This window comes from Macrotis lagotis, chromosome 4, assembly GCF_037893015.1.
Source record: "Macrotis lagotis isolate mMagLag1 chromosome 4, bilby.v1.9.chrom.fasta, whole genome shotgun sequence".
NCBI lineage: Eukaryota > Metazoa > Chordata > Mammalia > Peramelemorphia > Peramelidae > Macrotis > Macrotis lagotis.
The window spans coordinates 125,076,006-125,094,374 of NC_133661.1; the positions used below are offsets into that span (position 1 = coordinate 125,076,006).

The following is an 18,369-nucleotide window of genomic DNA, read 5'->3' on the forward strand; positions in this document are numbered from 1 at the left end:
TTGTTTGAGATAGCAAGAGGCCTCTTTGTGGTTGCTGTGATCCATAGAGGGTATTTTTTTTAGGTTTTTGCAAGGCAAATGGGTTAAGTGGCTTGCCCATGGCCATGCAGCTAGTTGATTATTGTGTCTGAGGTGGATTTGATCTCAGGTACTCCTGACTCCAGGGCCAGTGCTCTTATCCACTGTGCCACCTAGCCACCCCCATAGGGGGTATTTTAAAAAATAACATTTCTAATAGATGGGAGTTGAGAAAATAGTTTTGTGATATTGCTACTATTGTTCTTTCATGTTTAGTGAAATATGAAGGGCAGACCATTGTACAGACATTGGTTTTCTGTAATTGAATAAAAGTAAATGTAAGCTCAACAAAACTACATTTTGATAATAGCAATAATAGCGAGAATTTATATAACCCTTTAAGACTTGCAAAATGCTTCATGTGTTATCTCATTTGATCCTCACAGCAACCCTATGGGGTATCCCCATTTTACAGATAAGAAAACTGAGACTGAGAAAGATTCAATGACTTGCCTAGGGTCACACAGTTATGAAAGTGTCCAAGGTAGGCTTAAAAGCCTGTTCTGATACCAAATTCAGGACTCTATCCACTGAGCTACCTCTAGTTTTCTCAGGCACAGTTCTATAGTTGTTCAGTTGTTTCAGGTATGCCGTTCATGACCCTATCTGGGTTTTCTTGGCAAAGATACTGAAATGCTTTGTGAGTTCATTCTCCAGCTCATTTTATAGATAAAGAAACAGACAAACAGGATTAAGTGACTTGTCCATCTGTTAAAAAAGCTTAAGAAGATGTGGAATGGTTCAATGGAAAGAGTGGAGTCAGAGGAGCTAGATTCAAATGATGACTGGTACTTATTACTTGTGTAACATTGGGCAAGTCACTATGGCCTTTGGGTTTTGTACTAGATGATCTCTGAAGTTCCCTTGGAGTCATATGACCTATAAAAGTTACTATTATTCAGCTCATAGGGTTGTTAAGAATATGCTTTGAAAACCTTAAACATGATTGTTGCTGGGATACTTTTGTGTACTTTGCCTCACTGTGGTTCAGAGGTACCATGAATTCTCGAACCCTATACCAGAGCAGTACAAGCTCTGGCCAGTTCTCCCTTATAGAAAGGACTGGGCAATAGAGTGGAGTATCTGTCTTAAATGTTTATTTAATGAATAGCTTAAGTGTAGTTCATTCTCAGTAGACTTTCCACTTGGTGATGAATCTCTGGCCAAGGCAATCCTTTATTTTTGGGTGTGCCTGTCACCACAGAGAATCAATTACTCTCATCTATACTCAGGGTGTTGGCCACGACCCAGATGCAAGCAGCTGATGCCCGCAAATCCTTCCCATGCTTCGATGAGCCAGCCATGAAGGCCACCTTTGACATCATACTGGTCCACCCCTCTGACCATGTAGCCCTCTCCAACATGCCCCCCAAAAGTAAGTACACCAAGATGGGACTTGTACTCCTCTTCCATTCAATTTTCTTCTCCAGGACTTGGAGACAGACCAAGTGGGGACAACTAACACCTTCCATTTGAAACACAAATACTGTGTTGAAAGGGCAGGGATGAGGTGGAACTGGGGATTAGTTGGTTCCAGAAGGCAGTCTGATTGTAGGTACAGTTTTGCCAAAAGAGGTAGGCAATGGGGCCCCCAAGAATTTGGGAGGACAGGTGTAGGAGTGAGGGGAATCACAACAGTGGGAGACACAAGGACAGAGTTAAGCAGGGCAAAGCTCCATTCTCTCTGGACCTTGATAATCCACAAAAATGGTTGAGGTCTTCTGGAGGCAGTAGGGAACTGGTAGGTGCAGAAACAAAGAGAAGCTGCTATTTTACTCTCTTTTGATTTTTGTCCAGCTACTGAAAAAGAAAGTGAGGGCTGGAACATCACTCATTTCATAACCACTCCGAAGATGTCAACTTATCTCTTGGCTTACATCGTCTGCCAGTTTGAAGAAGTAGAGAAAATAGAACCAAAAGTTCAGGTATTAAATTTGAGGACAGGGCAATTTTCTTTATCAAGCCCTTCTCCCATGTTCAGAATGCCTCCTCTGCCCTCCCTCCTTTCCTCTTCCCATCTTGTCCAACCTTATCCCCATCATCCCTGGGTAGATCAAGGAACATGAGGAGACATGGAACAGTCTTTTTGTGCTTCATAGATACAAAGACTTCAAAGGAACTCTGGAAATTTCTTAGTCTAGATGAGGTTGAGAAAAGGTCACACAGGCAGATCTGGACTAGAACCCAAGTCTACACATTTCTAGCCCCATAGTCATGTGCATCTCACACTACCCTGAAAACCAAGACTGTTTGGGAGGGAACAGGAGGCTGTTAGGAGGCAACAGAGATAGAAAAGGAAAACACCAGAATAAGAACCCAGAACTTTGCCATTCTGTGTCCTTGTTAACACCCCAGTATCCTAAATCTCTCATCACCCACTCTCCTGACTTTTCACCCAGGTTCCTTTTGGCTGAAAACCATATACATAAATGTCTATTTAGTTAAAGATGCAAAACTGAGGATGTCACTCTTCAATCCAGGACTGACCCTATCCCACTCACTTGGTTCTTCTGGCTGTCCTCTGGGTTGCTTTGTTTTTCAGTCTTTAGTTGGATCTTTCCTTTTACAGATCCGAATCTGGGCCCGTCCCAAAGCAATCCAGGCAGGACATGGAAATTATGCTTTGAATGTCACAGGTCCCATCCTTCAGTTTTTTGAACGGCATTATAACACAGCCTATCCATTGCCCAAATCTGGTGAGTAGGACTGGGTTTTGTGTCAGTGAATACCTTCCTGGGACCTGAGTCATTCTTTGGATGAGGATATCAGGTGAAAGGGGGACAGCTTTGTTCAGAGTGCTTCTTTCTTCAGATCAGATAGGCCTGCCAGACTTTAATGCAGGGGCCATGGAGAACTGGGGCCTGGTGACCTACCGGGAGAATTCCTTGCTGTATGATCCTTTCTCTTCATCCATTAGTAACCAGGAACGGGTGGTTACTGTGATTGCCCATGAGCTTGCCCATCAGGTAATGATCCTATATATCACTTCTTTTTACCTTTTCAGAGAATGGGAGGGAGACTTAATCTTTGTTTGACTTGATTGACTTTTCCTTTATTAGATATGTATATGAATGAATTCATGTCTAGTTGGGTCACTAGGGAAGACAGCCATGATTGTAGGTGCAGAGAACTTAGAACTAGAAAGAACCTTTAAAATAATTTACTCTAGTACCCTCATTTTATGCATGAGAAAGTTGAGGAATCTAGAGGAAATGTGATTTGCTCAAGGTCATTCAGTTAGTAAGTAGCAGAGCCAGGATTTGAATTGACTCCTAATCAAGCTGATGAAAGGGTCCAGAGGATAGACATCCTAGATCCCTAAATATCTTTTATTCTTTAAGTGGTTTGGCAACCTGGTCACTGTGAAATGGTGGAATGACCTGTGGCTGAACGAAGGCTTTGCTTCCTATGTGGAGTACTTAGGGGCTGACTATGCTGAACCTACCTGGAACTTGGTGAGTGGTCTTTGTATGTTGAGTTGCTCCTATAATGTGGGTTTGCTCTGTCCCCTTCTAGGGGTCAAAGCCAAAAGGTCACTGAATCTTCTACCCCAAGAATTCTGTTCAACAAGCAAATAGATCACCTAATTTGTGTTAAGCACTAGGAGGGTAGGGTGTGGGTAGTTAGTTTTTGTTTTCTTTCTATCTTCAAGGAGCTTATGTTCTACTGGATGGGAAGTAGAGAATATCTCCTCCATATTGCAACTTTTTTCATCTGGTTTCCATAGTTTGGCATTAGAAATTAAATGGGAATTTTGGGGGAGCTGCAAATGGACATGTGAAGGCCAGCAGATGACACAGAAAATATATGTCATATTTTACATAGCAAGGGACTGGAATACTCCATAAAAGAAAAAAAATCCAGACTTCTTTGCTACTAAGACAAGGGCAAAAATCCACATCTTCCACTGTGCTGTGGGAGAGCTGTATATATAAAGTAAATACACAGTAAAAAGATAGGGAGGTAGACCATGAGAATGGGTTATAACAACTTGCAATTCCCCTGACAAGTAAAAATCAACCCTAATTAGTGAATATTTAATGAGGAGGTGGGCTTAAAAGTCTTCAGTTTCTCTTGCTGAGAACTTGTCTTGATATGAGACTCAACCACCTCTACCATCTGGGCAAGGAAAAGTCATCTCCATTCTGATCTTTTTGGCAAATTTTCTCCTTCACAAGCTTGGTCAGTCTAAACTCTAAAGGAGGAGATTATTCAGTGAATTATTCTTCCCCAAGGCAAAGAGCACCCTAGTCTGTCTAGATTCTAGAAATTATATCTCCCATTTGAAGTGGGGTCCTGCCCCAGTCAAATGAATCTTGAAAGCTAAGAGCAATTTCATCACTCTGTCATACCTTTTCAGGAATTGGCTTAACAAAAAAGGGTGGCTCATGTATTATTAATGTTTAGTATATTATTATAGTGTAATAATAATTCCTATTATTTTAATAGATTGTGAAGGTTTTTAAATGCCAGAGGGTTAGCATTTTTACCTTAGAAGTAGTAGACTCAAGCTTCTAAAGCTAAGGCATCACTTGGTCAGACTTGTGCTTTAGGAAACATTTGACAGATCCAGAACCCGTCAATGAATTTATGAAGGTTGTGGGACTGAGGTGGGGGAGAGCAGATAGAGAAATCTAATGTATTTGGGGGGCTCATTCTGGCTTTGCAGAAAGACCTCATAGTGCAAAGTGAGTTATACCGAGTGATGGCTGTTGATGCTCTGACCTCTTCCCATCCGCTGTCCTCTCCTGAGGGAGAAGTCCAAACCCCAGCCCAGATTAGTGAGCTCTTTGATTCTATCACCTACAGCAAGGTAAGACCTCCTGGCTAGAAGTCCATAACACCAGCCTAATCTACTTAGCAGGTGGAGATGGAGTTGTTTTGACATCATCATGCCTATGTAGAGCCTTCATCCAGTTACTCAATGGTATTTCTTGGAATCTGTGCCTCACGGGATTATAAGATGGAGTACTTTATTAGATCTTACTTTACAGATGAGAGGAAAACTGAAGGCTAGACTTACTAAGTTGTCAAGTGACTTGACTAAGGTCACACTACTAATACATTTTAGAGTTAGATTTCGAGCTCAGACCCACTGCAATTCCATGATCAATTATAGGTTATAGATCAGGAAACAAAGGATCTGAGAGGTCATGCTGCCTCTCAGAAAGGATCCTCTCAACACAACTCTGAGCAGTCCCAAAGGGCTCAATTAGCCCTAGGTGTGTGCTGTTGTGTCTATCTTGCCCTTTCCTTAGGCATTCCTTAATGTTGGAGAGCATTTAACTGGATTCCTATACCAGGCTGCCAAATTACCTGTCCATTTACTTTCCTAAGTCTTTCTTTAAAAATTTTATTTACTTAAAGGCAATGGGATTAAGTGGTTTGTCCAAGGCCATGCAGCTAGGCAATATTAAGTGTCTGAGGCTGCATTTGAACTCCTGACTCCGGCCAGTGTTCTATTCACTGTGCCACCCAGCTGCCCCTACTTCCCTAAGTCTTGAAACTTTCCTCTCCCTTTTTTTTTGTAAAGCAATGTGGTTAAGTGGCTTGCCCAAGGCCACACAGCTAGGTACTTCATTAAGTGTGCAAGGCTAGATTTGAACTCAGTCCATCTTTCATCTTCCTCAGGGAGCCTCAGTTCTTCGGATGTTGTCCAGTTTTCTTACAGAAGACCTCTTCAAAACAGGCTTGTCAGTGAGTACTTAACTACTACCCTGTCTTGGCAGGCGGGAAGGGTGAAAATAAAAGATTGTATCAGGTTCTAATTTGACCTTCCTGCAGGAACCCTGGTTCTAATTCCTGTTATTCTCTCAGGCTTCACTGTCCTGAGGCCTTCAATCACAGATGTCTTGGCCAACAGAACAATTTGGGATAGATTGGGGAATTTTGGGATTTGCAGGAATCTTGGTGATAGGAAATTTTTAATTTCAAGTTGAAAGACTTCATGGGATCAAATCTAGAGTTAGAAGGAATGGAACAGGTAATCTAAGTCTAAAATCTCTCAGTTTATGTTTGTACAATTTTTAAGGATTAAATCTAGGGAGACTAACCTAAGGTGTGATACAGGTAGTAAGTAGAAAAATCTGGAACTCAAAATTTTGTAAAAATGCTAAAAATCCTAATCTGTAATTCTGTAATTTGGTTTGAGATTCTTGCCATTCTCACTGATTGATTATCTCTCCACAGTCCTACCTACAAAACTTTTCTTACAATAATACAGTCTACCAAGATCTATGGTATCACCTCCAAGACGTGAGTACACAGTCTATGTCCTTGTGAGAAAGTTTCTATCCTTAAGTAGAGACACTGTTTTTTCTATTACTGAGTGAACTGTAAAAAACCTTAAGAGATAATTTTGTTTAAAAAGTGAGAACAATGATATCCAAAAAAGATGATGTGTCTTATAGTCACAAGGGTCCTCTGGCTAGTCATTAGCAGGACCAACTCTAAGACTCTGGTGTCCTGTATATGTGGTATATCCATTGGACAAATTTTTTTCAAAAACCTATCCCAAAGGCTAGATTGTTATGTCTCCATGCTGTCTCCCTGACTTCCCTTCAGGCAGTAAAATCTTTACTAAGTTACAGATCCCCAGTATGTAGGAGTCCACTTATTCTACATGCATGTATCTATGAATATGGGAACAGATAGCACTTTGTAGAAGAAGAGGCATTGATTGATCCTCCAGGAAAGGAGAGCCAGGCATACTCATATTGGTTGCCTCTAGATGATATTAAAGAATGTGATTCTTGAAGGAAGTAAAAGACCCATAGATGTTTCAATTTGTCACTATAAACTGTATTCAGGATGTTTAGTGGGAGAGAGGAATAGGGTCCATGAGGGAGGGAGTGAGAGGGAGTGAAAATAGCTCTGATCAGCAGATTTCCATAAGCCCACACTTTTATCACTTAGGATCATCAAATCATATTATTTAGCCAGTTAATTAGTAAATATTTCTTAAGGATAGGGCTAAGCACTGGGGACAGAAGATAAACCCTGGTCTCAAAGAGCTCACATTCTAAAGTGATGTTTAATGATTATATGCAGGATTAATTGGAGAAAATTAATAAAGGAAAGGATGCTAGCATCAGGAAAGGCTTTATTAGGAATTGGGAGGTACCTTAGAGCTCATCTTATTTGGTCCCTTCATTTTTCAGATGAGAAAATTGAGTCTCAGAAAGGATAAGTGACTTGACACTGACATAAACACTAAATGTTTAGTTTTCTTCTGACTCCAGATGCTTTTCCACTATGCTATGCTACTTATATGTCACTAGGGCAGGGGTGGAGAACCTCTAGGCCTCAGGCAATATTGGTCTGACCTTGGCAAAGCAACCACAGGTGGGAATGAGAAATTCATTAAATCCTAGTAGCTGTTTAGGGGTGAATTAATTAAATGTTGGACCAAATATAACTTAGATGAATGTTATAAATATGACCTGTGTCAGAAGAAAGATTCTTACCCTTGCTCTAGGGAACTCAGTCTTCTCAATTTATTTAATCCATTAATATTCTAGTGTACTTTGCCTTCAGAGGACATGAAATAGCCTCAAAATTATATTTTCTAATGAACAAGCAGAGCTTTTATAGATATACTAGAGGTTGCTTCAGTTCTAACTTTCCTTCTAGACTCTGGCTTCCCTTCTCTATTCAGCTTAGTAAAGATCTGCCCAGAGATGATCTCAACCAATACTGGGTCACAATGGACTTCTCCAGGATCACTTTGTCTCAGATTTAAAAGGACTTTTCCATCACTTTTCATTCTCATAGGCTGTGAACAAACAGAATAAGGTGACATTGCCTAAAACTGTACAAGACATCATGGATCGATGGATCCTCCAGATGGGCTTCCCTGTGCTAAAACTGGACACGACTACTGGTGTTCTCTCCCAGAAACACTTCTTGTTAGATCCCAACTCCACTGTTTCTCGTCCCTCTGCATTCAAGTGAGTAAGGAATGAATCTAGGATGGAATTGGAAGGACAGAAGTGGGAAAAACCTCACCAATCTTAGTCCCTGTCTGAAAAATTCCATGGAATTTTCTCTGGGTTGGGTTTAAATGATCCCAAGCAATGGAACCTCCCAGGAAGTGAATTTACTGTAATCTATCTACCCCCAATATCTATTGAAGCTATAGGAAAGTGCCTCTGGAAACTCTTGTCCATATTGTCCCTTGCCATTGCCCTGGGGAGAAGGGTTACCCACAGTCCAGAAGGGCCATCTCCCTTCAAGCCCACAAACCCACCTCCAGAAGCTCCACGGTGGGACCTCCGGGGTGAGGCTACATTGAAAATTGGTGAAGCTTTGGTGCTAATTTCCTGTACTGAAGCTACTCCCTCCTTATCTGAGATAAGGGATGAGGCAATGAGTGCTAGGAAGAACACAAGGAGGAACTATGTCTTTCTCAGATAAGGGATAAGGCAATGAGTACTAGGAACAACACAAAGAGGAACTGTCTTGTCTTTCTCTTTACAGTTACAAATGGATAGTGCCTGTCTCTTCACTTAGAAAAGGAGGACAAACTGATTCTGTATGGCTTGAAACTGAGTCAGGTATCCTTGCTTTGCTCCTGGGTGGGTGGGTGGGGAGGATAATTCCACCATCTTTGCTCTCAGGCTCCCCATTGGGTCTTTATGTCCTAGCCCAGCAAGGGCCTTCACTACAATTCCTCCAATTTCTTGAATGAAAAACATCCCGATTCCGTGGATTTTAGAGGTCCATTTTCCCCCAGTTATTTATAGGCAGAATTTAGATTGAGATGGTAATTCCTAAAATCTATGGAAAATTGCATGGTTCAAAAGTGCTCTCATCCATTATTTCATATTGTCTTTACCTCAGACCTCTAAGGGAGATAGTAGGAGTATTAAATTTTACAGGGGAAAAAAAATAGAAATCCAAGTTTAAATAAAGCCACATGGCTAGAGTTAGAGGACAATGGTCTATGCTAATCTGCATAGTCAGAACTTTGGTTCTCTTTACTATCTCCCTACCCATCTATGAGGAGTATGTTATTGGAGATGCTTCATCTTAAGATCCTCATCACCCTTAAGAACCTACTAGTTCTGGTTGAACATGTGAGCAGATTGTTATATATGTATGGGTGAGTTGGGGTGGCAGGGTAAACTGAAGATGAACTGGATTTTATAAAGTGAAATTCTCCTGCCAGTCTCTCCTTGCATTTCCTTACACATATCTTTCTCTGCAGCCGCTTTTGACCAGCTTAAAGTGACAGGTGATAATTGGATCCTCTTGAACATCAATGTTACTGGTTATTATCTGGTGAATTATGATGAAAAAAATTGGCAGCAACTTCAGCAACAATTACAAAGTAATCTTACTGTAAGTGTATGAAACCCTTGGCTCCTACCTCTACTCTGAGAAATCAATGAATTTATATTTCTTTTAAAAATATATTTTACTTGTTTTCCAATTACATTCAATGGTTAGTTTCTCATAGAACAATAATATTCCATAGTATTCATGCACCATAACTTGTTCAGACATTATCCAATTGTTGGATATTCCCTCAGTTTCCAAATCTTTGCCTCTTCAAATAGAGCTGCTATAAATATTTTCATATGTGAGATTTACCCCTTTTCATGATCTCTTCAGGATATAGATCCAGTAGTGGTATTGCTGGATCAAAGAGAATGCACATTTTTTTAAATTGAACTTTGGACATAATTCCAAATTGCTCTCCAGAAAGGCTGGATCAGTTCACAACTCCACCAAAAATGCATTACATTTTCCTTTCTGGTCATATTGGCCATGGATTTATGTTTCTGAGAGATCTCAGAATCCTGCCTATAAAATTTAGTAATTTATGGGAAGTATGAATGTTGAGAGGATCTTTCATATTCTAAACTTTCTTGGTATTTATGTTCACATAAACCTGATATTTTATTTCCCTCTCTTTCAGTTCATTCCAGTCATCAACAGGGCTCAGATCATCCATGATAGTTTTAACCTAGCCAGGTGAGCATGCCTTCCATTGGGGCCATCTAAACTTAGACTAAGAAGCAGGGTTAGAGAGACAGAGGCTTTGATTAGGAGACCAAAAAGCTTAAATTCTAGTCTTGGCTTTCCCACCAACAGATTATGGGGTAAACTCCTTGGCCTGGCCATTTCTGGAACAGGAAGAAGACTAATCAAGTGTCAGACTCAATTTTGGATCCCAGCTCTGACATTTTCTGAGTGACAATGGGCAAGATATTTAACCTATTTAATGCTCTAATTCTTCATTTGTAAAATGGAGATACTATTTGCCTTGTCTTTCTGACAGGATTATTATGGGGGAAAGTAAAGGCTTTCTAAATCTCAAATCCCTCTATATAGTGGTGAGTTAGGAAAGGGAGAATAAAGAAAACCTTGAAAGCATAGCTAGGGTGGGGAGGGAGGAGAACTTTTCACTTAGGACTGGAAGTCCTAAGCTCCTGTGTTTATGCTTAGGGCAAAACATGTCCCAACAACACTGGCTCTGGAAAACACACTCTTTTTGGAAAAAGAAAAGGAATACCTGCCCTGGCAGGCTGCCCTCAGCAGTCTTAGTTACTTCAGGCTCATGTTTGATGGATCAGAAGTAAATGGTCCCATGAAGGTAAGAAGAGCTAGCTTGAGACTACATCATGATGGATCATTGCTGGACTATTTATTTAGCAGAATGTCTGCCTTATGGTATGGTTTGTGAAGGACAAATCCGTAAGAGTCCCACTCCACATTACCTGAAGCATTCCCTCAATAGGGCTTTCATTCCCTTTTAAATCAGAAATATTCCTAGAAAAGTCATCCCATCTGAGAAAGTGAGACTGGGGATTTAGCACAATCCCCCTCACTCAAATCCAATTCATGGCTTGTCATGGCATCACCTCCCTGATGACATGGTCTTCTTTGAGAATGAAGGACAAACATCAATTATCTGTGGATCACTATGATCTTTGGGACTGAGCAGAGAGAAACTAACAGATTTGTATCTGGGAGATACAAAGATTCACAAATATATTGAAGTCATGAGGGGTATTTTTTTGTTTTTGTGAGGCAATGGGATTGACTTGTCCAAGGTCACACAGTGTTTGAGGCTAAATTTGAGCTCAGGTCTCCCTGACTCCAGGGCCAATGCTCCACAAAGCTACCCCCTCCTAAGGTATTCTTAAATAAAAACAAATTCAATTGAAACTGGGATAAGGGGACAGAGGGAAATCCTGGATCAATGTAAGGCCACTGCTGGGGAGAGGTGATGCCTTATAGGTTAGAAGGGGAACAAAGTTATTTTAATTAGTAATTCTTATCTAGTGAGAGGAAATGTGGAGTTAACACCAGCCTTGGGGTTTGGAACATCTAGTACATACTAACTTCCACTTTAGCATTAATGAATGTATCAATGCCCTTAAATATCTCTTTAAAGCTAAAAATTAAAGATGATGGTGCTGATCTTTGATCTGCATGGTTGGGATGGAGTTTCCATACTGGGAACTCCTTAAAGTCCAGACAAAATAAAGCAAAACTAATTAGGTACTAAAAGCTCGGTAATGAAGGAATGTAAAAGCTCTTAGCATCCTCTACATTTTGGTGCTCAAAAGCAAAACCCCAGTTGACCTCCCTATTAATAGCTCTAGGTCTGAGAGTCTTGGAAAAGAAGAGTCTAGGTTGTCCAAAAACAGAGGTTGACACAAGGTCTAGACATCTTCTGGGTGCTTGTTTTTTGCATCATGCTGCTTAGAATCAGAAAAGTGAATGTTGGAAAGAGTACTACAAAAATTTTTGTTCTTTCCAATAGAGATATTTGAAGAAACAGGTTACTCCATTATTTAACTATTTCAAGCAACTCACCCAGGATTGGCAGCATCGTCCCCTCACATTGATGGAACAGTGAGTATGCACATGGGGAATGTGGGCCAAGGGGGTGCAGGAAGGAGTCACAAATGAGGGGATTCATTACAGAGCCCTTAATCTTTGTTCTCAGTCACTTTCTGGGAAAGTGTCTTTTGTTGCCAATGACTGTTGGAGTTGGGTCAGAGAGATAGAGATCCCAAAAACCTGGGTGCTGAAAAATTGTCTTCATCCTTTCAAACAGATCCCCCTACTGGATCCAATTGATAAACATATAATATACTAGATAAAAGGCAAAATGTCAGTGACTGGAGGACTGATGCATACTTATAGGATGTTGGGATTCTGGATAAGATGATTAACTTCTTTTTTCCCTTTTTTTCTCTTCTTTTTTTTGAAAGATTTTATTTTGAATTTTACAATTTTTCCCCTAATCTTGTCTTTAAAAAATTTTTGCAAGGCAATGGGGTTAAGTGATTTACCCAAGGTCACACAGATAGGTAATTATTTTATTAAGTGTCTGAGGTCAAATTTGAACTCAGATCCTCCTGACTCAAGGGCCAGTGCTCTATCCATTGCACCACCTAGCTGCCCCAATAATTAACTTATTAATGCTCAAAAGATGCTAAACATGCATACAGTCCAAGTGAAGCCTGAATCAGATTAAAATGGAATTTAGATAATAGTTAATTTGTAGCTTTCTGAGTCAATTTAAAGCCATCAGGCATGAGTTTCTGTGAGTTAAGCCCAGCTTTAGGACTGAATTACAGATGAAGTCCTTGTCCTACAATGGTGGGAGTGTCTTCAAAAAGCCAGTCCACTAGCAACACCTATGTGCTACCAGGCACTGTGCTCAGCACTAAGGATACAGATCCAAAAGCCAGTTAACTAGCAGCACTTAATATGCTGTCACACTGCTCAGCAATAAGGATATGAATATAAAAGTCAGTCAACTAGCAGTACCTACAGTGTGCTCCCAAGCACTGCACTCAGCACTAAAGATATAAAGGTAAAAAAAAAATCTGGTAAATAGTATGGTCTTTTCCAACTTTCAGAGCCATTATCATGGAAGGAAGAGTCTTATGAGCAAGAGTAAAAGTCATTGAGTTACCACTGAGATTGGGGGTGGGTGTGTGGGGCTGCTGAGTTACCCTGTGCTAATTTATTTGTAGAGTTCTGTCTGTTCAAAGAATGGAATGTCTTGATCCAGAGTTTTCTTTTTTTTTTTTTTAATACAATTGGTACTCCTTTGTAAAGGTGGGAAGTGTTGCTCTGAAATAAGGTCCTTCCTGTTCATAAGAGAGGGACTCTCCTCATCTCTCAACTCCCCATTTGTTTACCTCTACCTGATTGCCTGGTCTTCCTTAAACAGATACAATGAGATCAATGCTATTAGCACAGCCTGCTCTAATGATCTTACTGAATGTGGGGAACTGGCCTCAAGTCTCTTCAACCAGTGGATGAAAAACCCCTCAAACAATCCGTAAGTATTGTTAGCATATGAGAAAGATGTTATTGCTTCATGCTAAATAGTAGCCAGAGCTGCTAAAGGGGAGGAGGAGAGAGAAGATATCTATCCTGGGGCCGCATCTAGAGTCTTAGATCATCCAATTTGTCTAATCCCTTAATTTTGCAGATGAGGAAACTGATGGACAGGTCAAATAGCTTTGAAGAGTCAAAGTTAGGGCTGAACTACATATCTGACTCCATGTCTGTTTCTAGTATCTCAGAGGTGGCATTATCCCTAAGAATTTAAGGGCTTGAACCCCACACACACACTTCTTTCCTTTGCTAAATCTCATCATTTGTCAGCTTCTCTTGCTATTTTATTGTTCTAGGATCCATCCCAATCTGAGATCTACCATTTACTGCAATGCCATTGCCAGAGGTGGAGAAACCGAGTGGGATTTTGCCTGGGAGCAGTTCCGGAAGGCTACCCTGGTTACAGAGGCTGATAAGCTTCGTTCAGGACTAGCCTGCAGCAAAGAAGTGTGGATCTTGCAGAGGTGGGTGGTGTGTGCTTATGTGTGAAATCCACGGAGTGGAAAGCTGTTGAAATTTAGAGCACAGGATAAACAAGTGGCCATCCCTGGGGATGGAAGAGAATTTTATGAACTCTGAAACAATGCAGAATCCTTTGGAGTCCTGAAGTCCCTAGCCTATCCCAAATAGCACTTAGTAAGCATGGAGAATTTTTTTTAAATGCCGTCATGGCCTAAGCTATAAACAACTTTAATCAATAATTGAATTTCAAGAATCAAAAATGACAAATAAAATGCAACTGAATATGTAAAAGCAACTACAATGGAGAGGTATCATATAAGCTTCCAACTTTTCCCCAAGTCCACTTGATCTTAAATAAAATAGTGAGAAATAACAATTTACATAGTAGTGGAAGGTCACTATTCAGTTAGTGTCTGCCTAAAGAAGGGGTGGGAAAATTTTTTTTTTCTGCCAATGTCATTTGGGTATTATAACATTTGAGGACCATACAAAATTATCAGCTTAGAAATGATGAGTCCTACCTACAGTTGCCTTGACAGCATCAGAACAAATGATTTCTCAGGCCTTGTACAGACTACCCCTAGTCTTGGTAGGTGCTCTTCTCCTAGCTCCTCGTTCTGGGTTTTGTCATTCAAATTTCTGTTAAGAGGTTTCTTTCATGTTGTTGAGGGGAAAGTGGAGCACTTAACATAGTCCAGTCTTCTCTCTGCCATCTTGGCTGGAAGTCCCACCCCTGGTCTAAGTAGGATATATAGGAGCACCTCCACATATCATTTCTCATAGTATTGAGGATTTTGTCTCCCAGACTGATTCTGAACATCACAATCAACCTATACATTTTGCTTAGGCTGGTAAAGTTATTAAGTGATCTGAGCTTGATTAGCCTTATGAACCAATAATCTTGTTCAGGTTGAAGTCCTCTGCTTGTTTCCTTTTGATTTCCTTACCTCACCTTGAAACCAAAGAAAGGAGCATTTCATTTGTATGTGCATCTCCTCAAATATCACTCTTATATGTGAAGCTCTTCCAAGATTATTTGCCCTCAAAAAATATTCTTCCTCCTGACAAAGTCTTTGTCTGTGTTTTTGTTATCTTTAAATAGAAATTCTAATTCCCCCACTCTGTTCTTTTAAATAACTTAGCTGGATAGAATAAAAATTAAAATTTCCATTAAGCACTTTCTGTAGCAACCTCTACAGATCCATCTGTTCTTTGATACCATTTATCTTTTAAAAAGTTTATTGATATCCTTTTTTTCTGTCACCATTATTTCTGAAGATATTCCTCCCCCTTCCCTATCACTTGTATCAAAGAAGAAAAAGAATGAGAAAGCAATTTCACAATCCATCAGTGGTTAGGTTAGCCCCTTAGCAGCTATAATTATTTTGATATACAGTTTCCCAAAAATCTTTGTGCAATTTTATGCTGTAGTAGAGAACTGCACTAAACTCTTAAGACACCCTAGATTGTGCTATTAATCTGCTATTTAAAGGATTTGTAGGAGATCTATATTCACCTAATATAGCTGACTTTAGAACCTCATTTCCCTCTATTCCTCCACTTCCAGGATGCTATTACACAGGAAAAGAGGGAGATAGTACAAGGAGCAGTAATATACTCACAGCATACTATTAAGTAAAGAGGATATTTCTTAAATACTTAAAATACCTGCAATTTTGTCAGTGTAGACACTTGAATCACCAGTGCAGATGGCAACTCCTGAGACTTAACAGAAAATTTTAGAGAATTCTATGGCTGAAAAGTCTGGTCCCATTGGATTTAGGGATGAATCACTCAAGACTTAGTTTGGTTAGTCTTTTGACAATATAATAGCAAGGAGATTATATGAAAAATAAACAGGACTTAGTTTGACTAGTCTTGACAATAGAAGATTACATGAGAAAATAAACAGGAAAATACTTTGGTTTCTGAGGGAGAAAAGCCCTCTTGCAACCTTAGTTCTTATGGTTAATTTTTAACCCTATAAACCCATAGAAACTGGGAAGTTGCCACCCTACTTAGTCTTGACTTTCTCTACCCATCAGATACCTGTCTTACTCTTTGAATCCTGAACTGATCCGGAAGCAGGATGCTACATCAACCATCAGCAATATCTGCAGCACTGCGCTTGGGCAAAAGTTGGCCTGGGAGTTTGTTAAAAGTAACTGGAAGAAGCTATTTGAGGAGTGAGTTTATTGGAAAAAGGGCTTTGGGAAGGGATTCCTGGATTGGGCTTGCTATCTATGAGACATTGAGAAAATAATTTCTACTCTCAGATTCTCAGTTTTTTTCCCTAAATTATAGAGTTAAAGAGTTAGATTAAATCCAAACCCTAGGGGCAGCTAGGTGGGGCAGTGTATAGAGCACCTGCCCTGGAATCAGGAGGACCTGAGTTCAAATTTGACCTCAGACGCTTAATAATTACCTATCTGTGTGGTCTTGGGCAAGTCACTTAACCCGATTACCTTTCAGAAACCTTAAAATCCAAACCCTAAATTATTGATGCCCTTTCCTTCCTGTGGAGGGGCTTGAAATTAAGAAGCTAGAGAGTTACTTTTATTGAAGATGTGGGCAAAGAACATGAGGGGCTTACAGAACAGGTAGGAGTGGCTTTGATTAGCAGATTACACAGGTTTAAAGGCCAACAAGCTGGTTCTCTTTCTGATGAGAGCTTCCTATGACCCCATTTTATTTGGAGGAAATTTTGACCCAGTGGATAAGGAGGGGAAAGCAGGCAGCAGTTCTGACTGTTCATTCTTCTCTGCAGTTATGGTGGTGGCTCCTTCTCCTTCGCCAATGTAATCCAGGCTGTGACCCAGAGGTTTTCCTCAGAGTATGACCTACATCAGGTAAGGTTCTTCCTTCATTATCTGTGTCTGGGCAGTTCCATAACCATCCCATACCTGTGGAGAAAGAAGTTTAGAAGAACCACCATGGTTGCAGAGAGCTTGCAGGCTCTCATTGGACTCCTGCCCTCCTCAGGGATCTTTTCCAAAGTCTGATTGCCTCAGTAATAAGATCGATCCTTATTTTTTTCAATGGATCATTGGGCCATTGTGGTGTAATTGGAATAACACCAAATTTGGAAACCCAAGTCTACCTGATTGGCATTGGCCAGGTTACTTCTCCCAGGCCATTAGTTTTCTTATCTGTTGGACTAGGACCATGTGATACAATGGAAAATGATGCTGGACAAGGAATCTGGGTTGAAACCCTGTCTGTCACTGTATGACCTTGGGCAAGTCATTTATCCTTTTTAGGTCTTAGCTTCCTTGTTCCATGAAAACTGAGGGAGTTGGTTGGTCCATATAGTTTGTAAATGAAATATGGCTAAGGCAAAAGGAAAGATGTGATTAATCTTCTCTTTCTTCTGCAGCTTGAACAGTTCAAAAATGAAAACATGGATGTTGGCTTTGGTTCGGGAACCCGGGCCCTGGATCAGGCTCTGGAGAAGACCAAGGCCAATATTAGATGGGTGAATGAGAACAAGGACACTGTGCTAGCATGGTTTGAAAAGCACAGTCAATAGACTTCCAGTTTGTGAAGATTATTGTGAAGATATTCCCCTGTTTGATCAATGCTGAGGTGTCTCTTGTAGTAAGCCCAACCAGAAGGGTAAGGGAGATCATTCTAAAAAGAAATCTTCCTGGACTCAACAATCTGAAAACTTGGCATTGACAATCTGAAAAAAAGCCTAGGTGGCATCATAGATTCATCTTACCAGGCAGGGAGACATTGTTTCAGGGATAATATCAGGGAAGCCTATGTCCTATGGGTTGAACTACTCAGGTAGTAGTTCTCTTGCTGCCATCCCTTCTCCCTCTCCTTCACCTTGAAAAGCACAAACATCTGAGAAATCAATGGGGAAAAGTATCTGCACATTTTTTTTTCCAAGGGAAAATGTAAATAAATGATTTCTAGATGAATTTTCTGGTTTGTTTTTTTTTTATATAGTAAAAGACTAAAGATAATTGTACTGACATTCTGGCAATGGGGGAGGAAAAGAGGGAGATAGTACAAGGACACCCCTTCAATTTTTCCTGTATCTCATTCCTCCATGTCTTGGAGTTTGGATTTGGAGTTCAGATGCCAGAGAATCTGCATTGTAGGAAGGCTATGCAGAAAGTCCCCTTGTTAATGTGAATGTGGGTGGGGGTGGGTATGGTGTCTATCCTCTAGTAATGTTTACTAGACTCTTAAATCCATCTGCAATGTTCAGTCAACTCCTAAATCTATTGCCATAGGAAGGATTGAAGTGGGGATGTTTGTGGATGGTGATTCTGGGAAATTGGGGGAAGAGGGAGAGAAAGGACACAACTGTCAGTGATCTCTCATACTTATTGGGGGCAGAGACCATGTGTCCTCTTTGTGCTCCTCAGGATTTAGCCATGCTCAGAAAATTTGTTAAATGATGAATTGAATTATTGAATTATTTTTTAAATAGCAATATTCAAATAA

General features: G+C 40.3%; 1 protein-coding gene across 1 annotated transcript in view; it reads left to right on the forward strand.

Moving 5' to 3' along the window:
• Positions 1-18,369, forward strand: part of ANPEP (alanyl aminopeptidase, membrane) — a 30,804-nt gene extending 12,435 nt beyond the window's left edge. Inside the window, exons 3-21 of the mRNA XM_074234086.1 lie at positions 1,311-1,453; positions 1,876-2,003; positions 2,648-2,774; positions 2,890-3,044; positions 3,420-3,533; positions 4,748-4,891; positions 5,710-5,775; positions 6,268-6,333; positions 7,852-8,027; positions 8,557-8,633; positions 9,287-9,420; positions 10,001-10,056; positions 10,531-10,678; positions 11,855-11,946; positions 13,280-13,390; positions 13,746-13,913; positions 15,957-16,097; positions 16,679-16,760; positions 17,288-18,369. Of these exons, the coding sequence (XP_074090187.1) occupies positions 1,311-1,453; positions 1,876-2,003; positions 2,648-2,774; positions 2,890-3,044; positions 3,420-3,533; positions 4,748-4,891; positions 5,710-5,775; positions 6,268-6,333; positions 7,852-8,027; positions 8,557-8,633; positions 9,287-9,420; positions 10,001-10,056; positions 10,531-10,678; positions 11,855-11,946; positions 13,280-13,390; positions 13,746-13,913; positions 15,957-16,097; positions 16,679-16,760; positions 17,288-17,440 (2,281 nt within the window). The 3' untranslated portion in view covers positions 17,441-18,369. The remainder of the gene's footprint in view (positions 1-1,310; positions 1,454-1,875; positions 2,004-2,647; positions 2,775-2,889; positions 3,045-3,419; positions 3,534-4,747; positions 4,892-5,709; positions 5,776-6,267; positions 6,334-7,851; positions 8,028-8,556; positions 8,634-9,286; positions 9,421-10,000; positions 10,057-10,530; positions 10,679-11,854; positions 11,947-13,279; positions 13,391-13,745; positions 13,914-15,956; positions 16,098-16,678; positions 16,761-17,287) is intronic.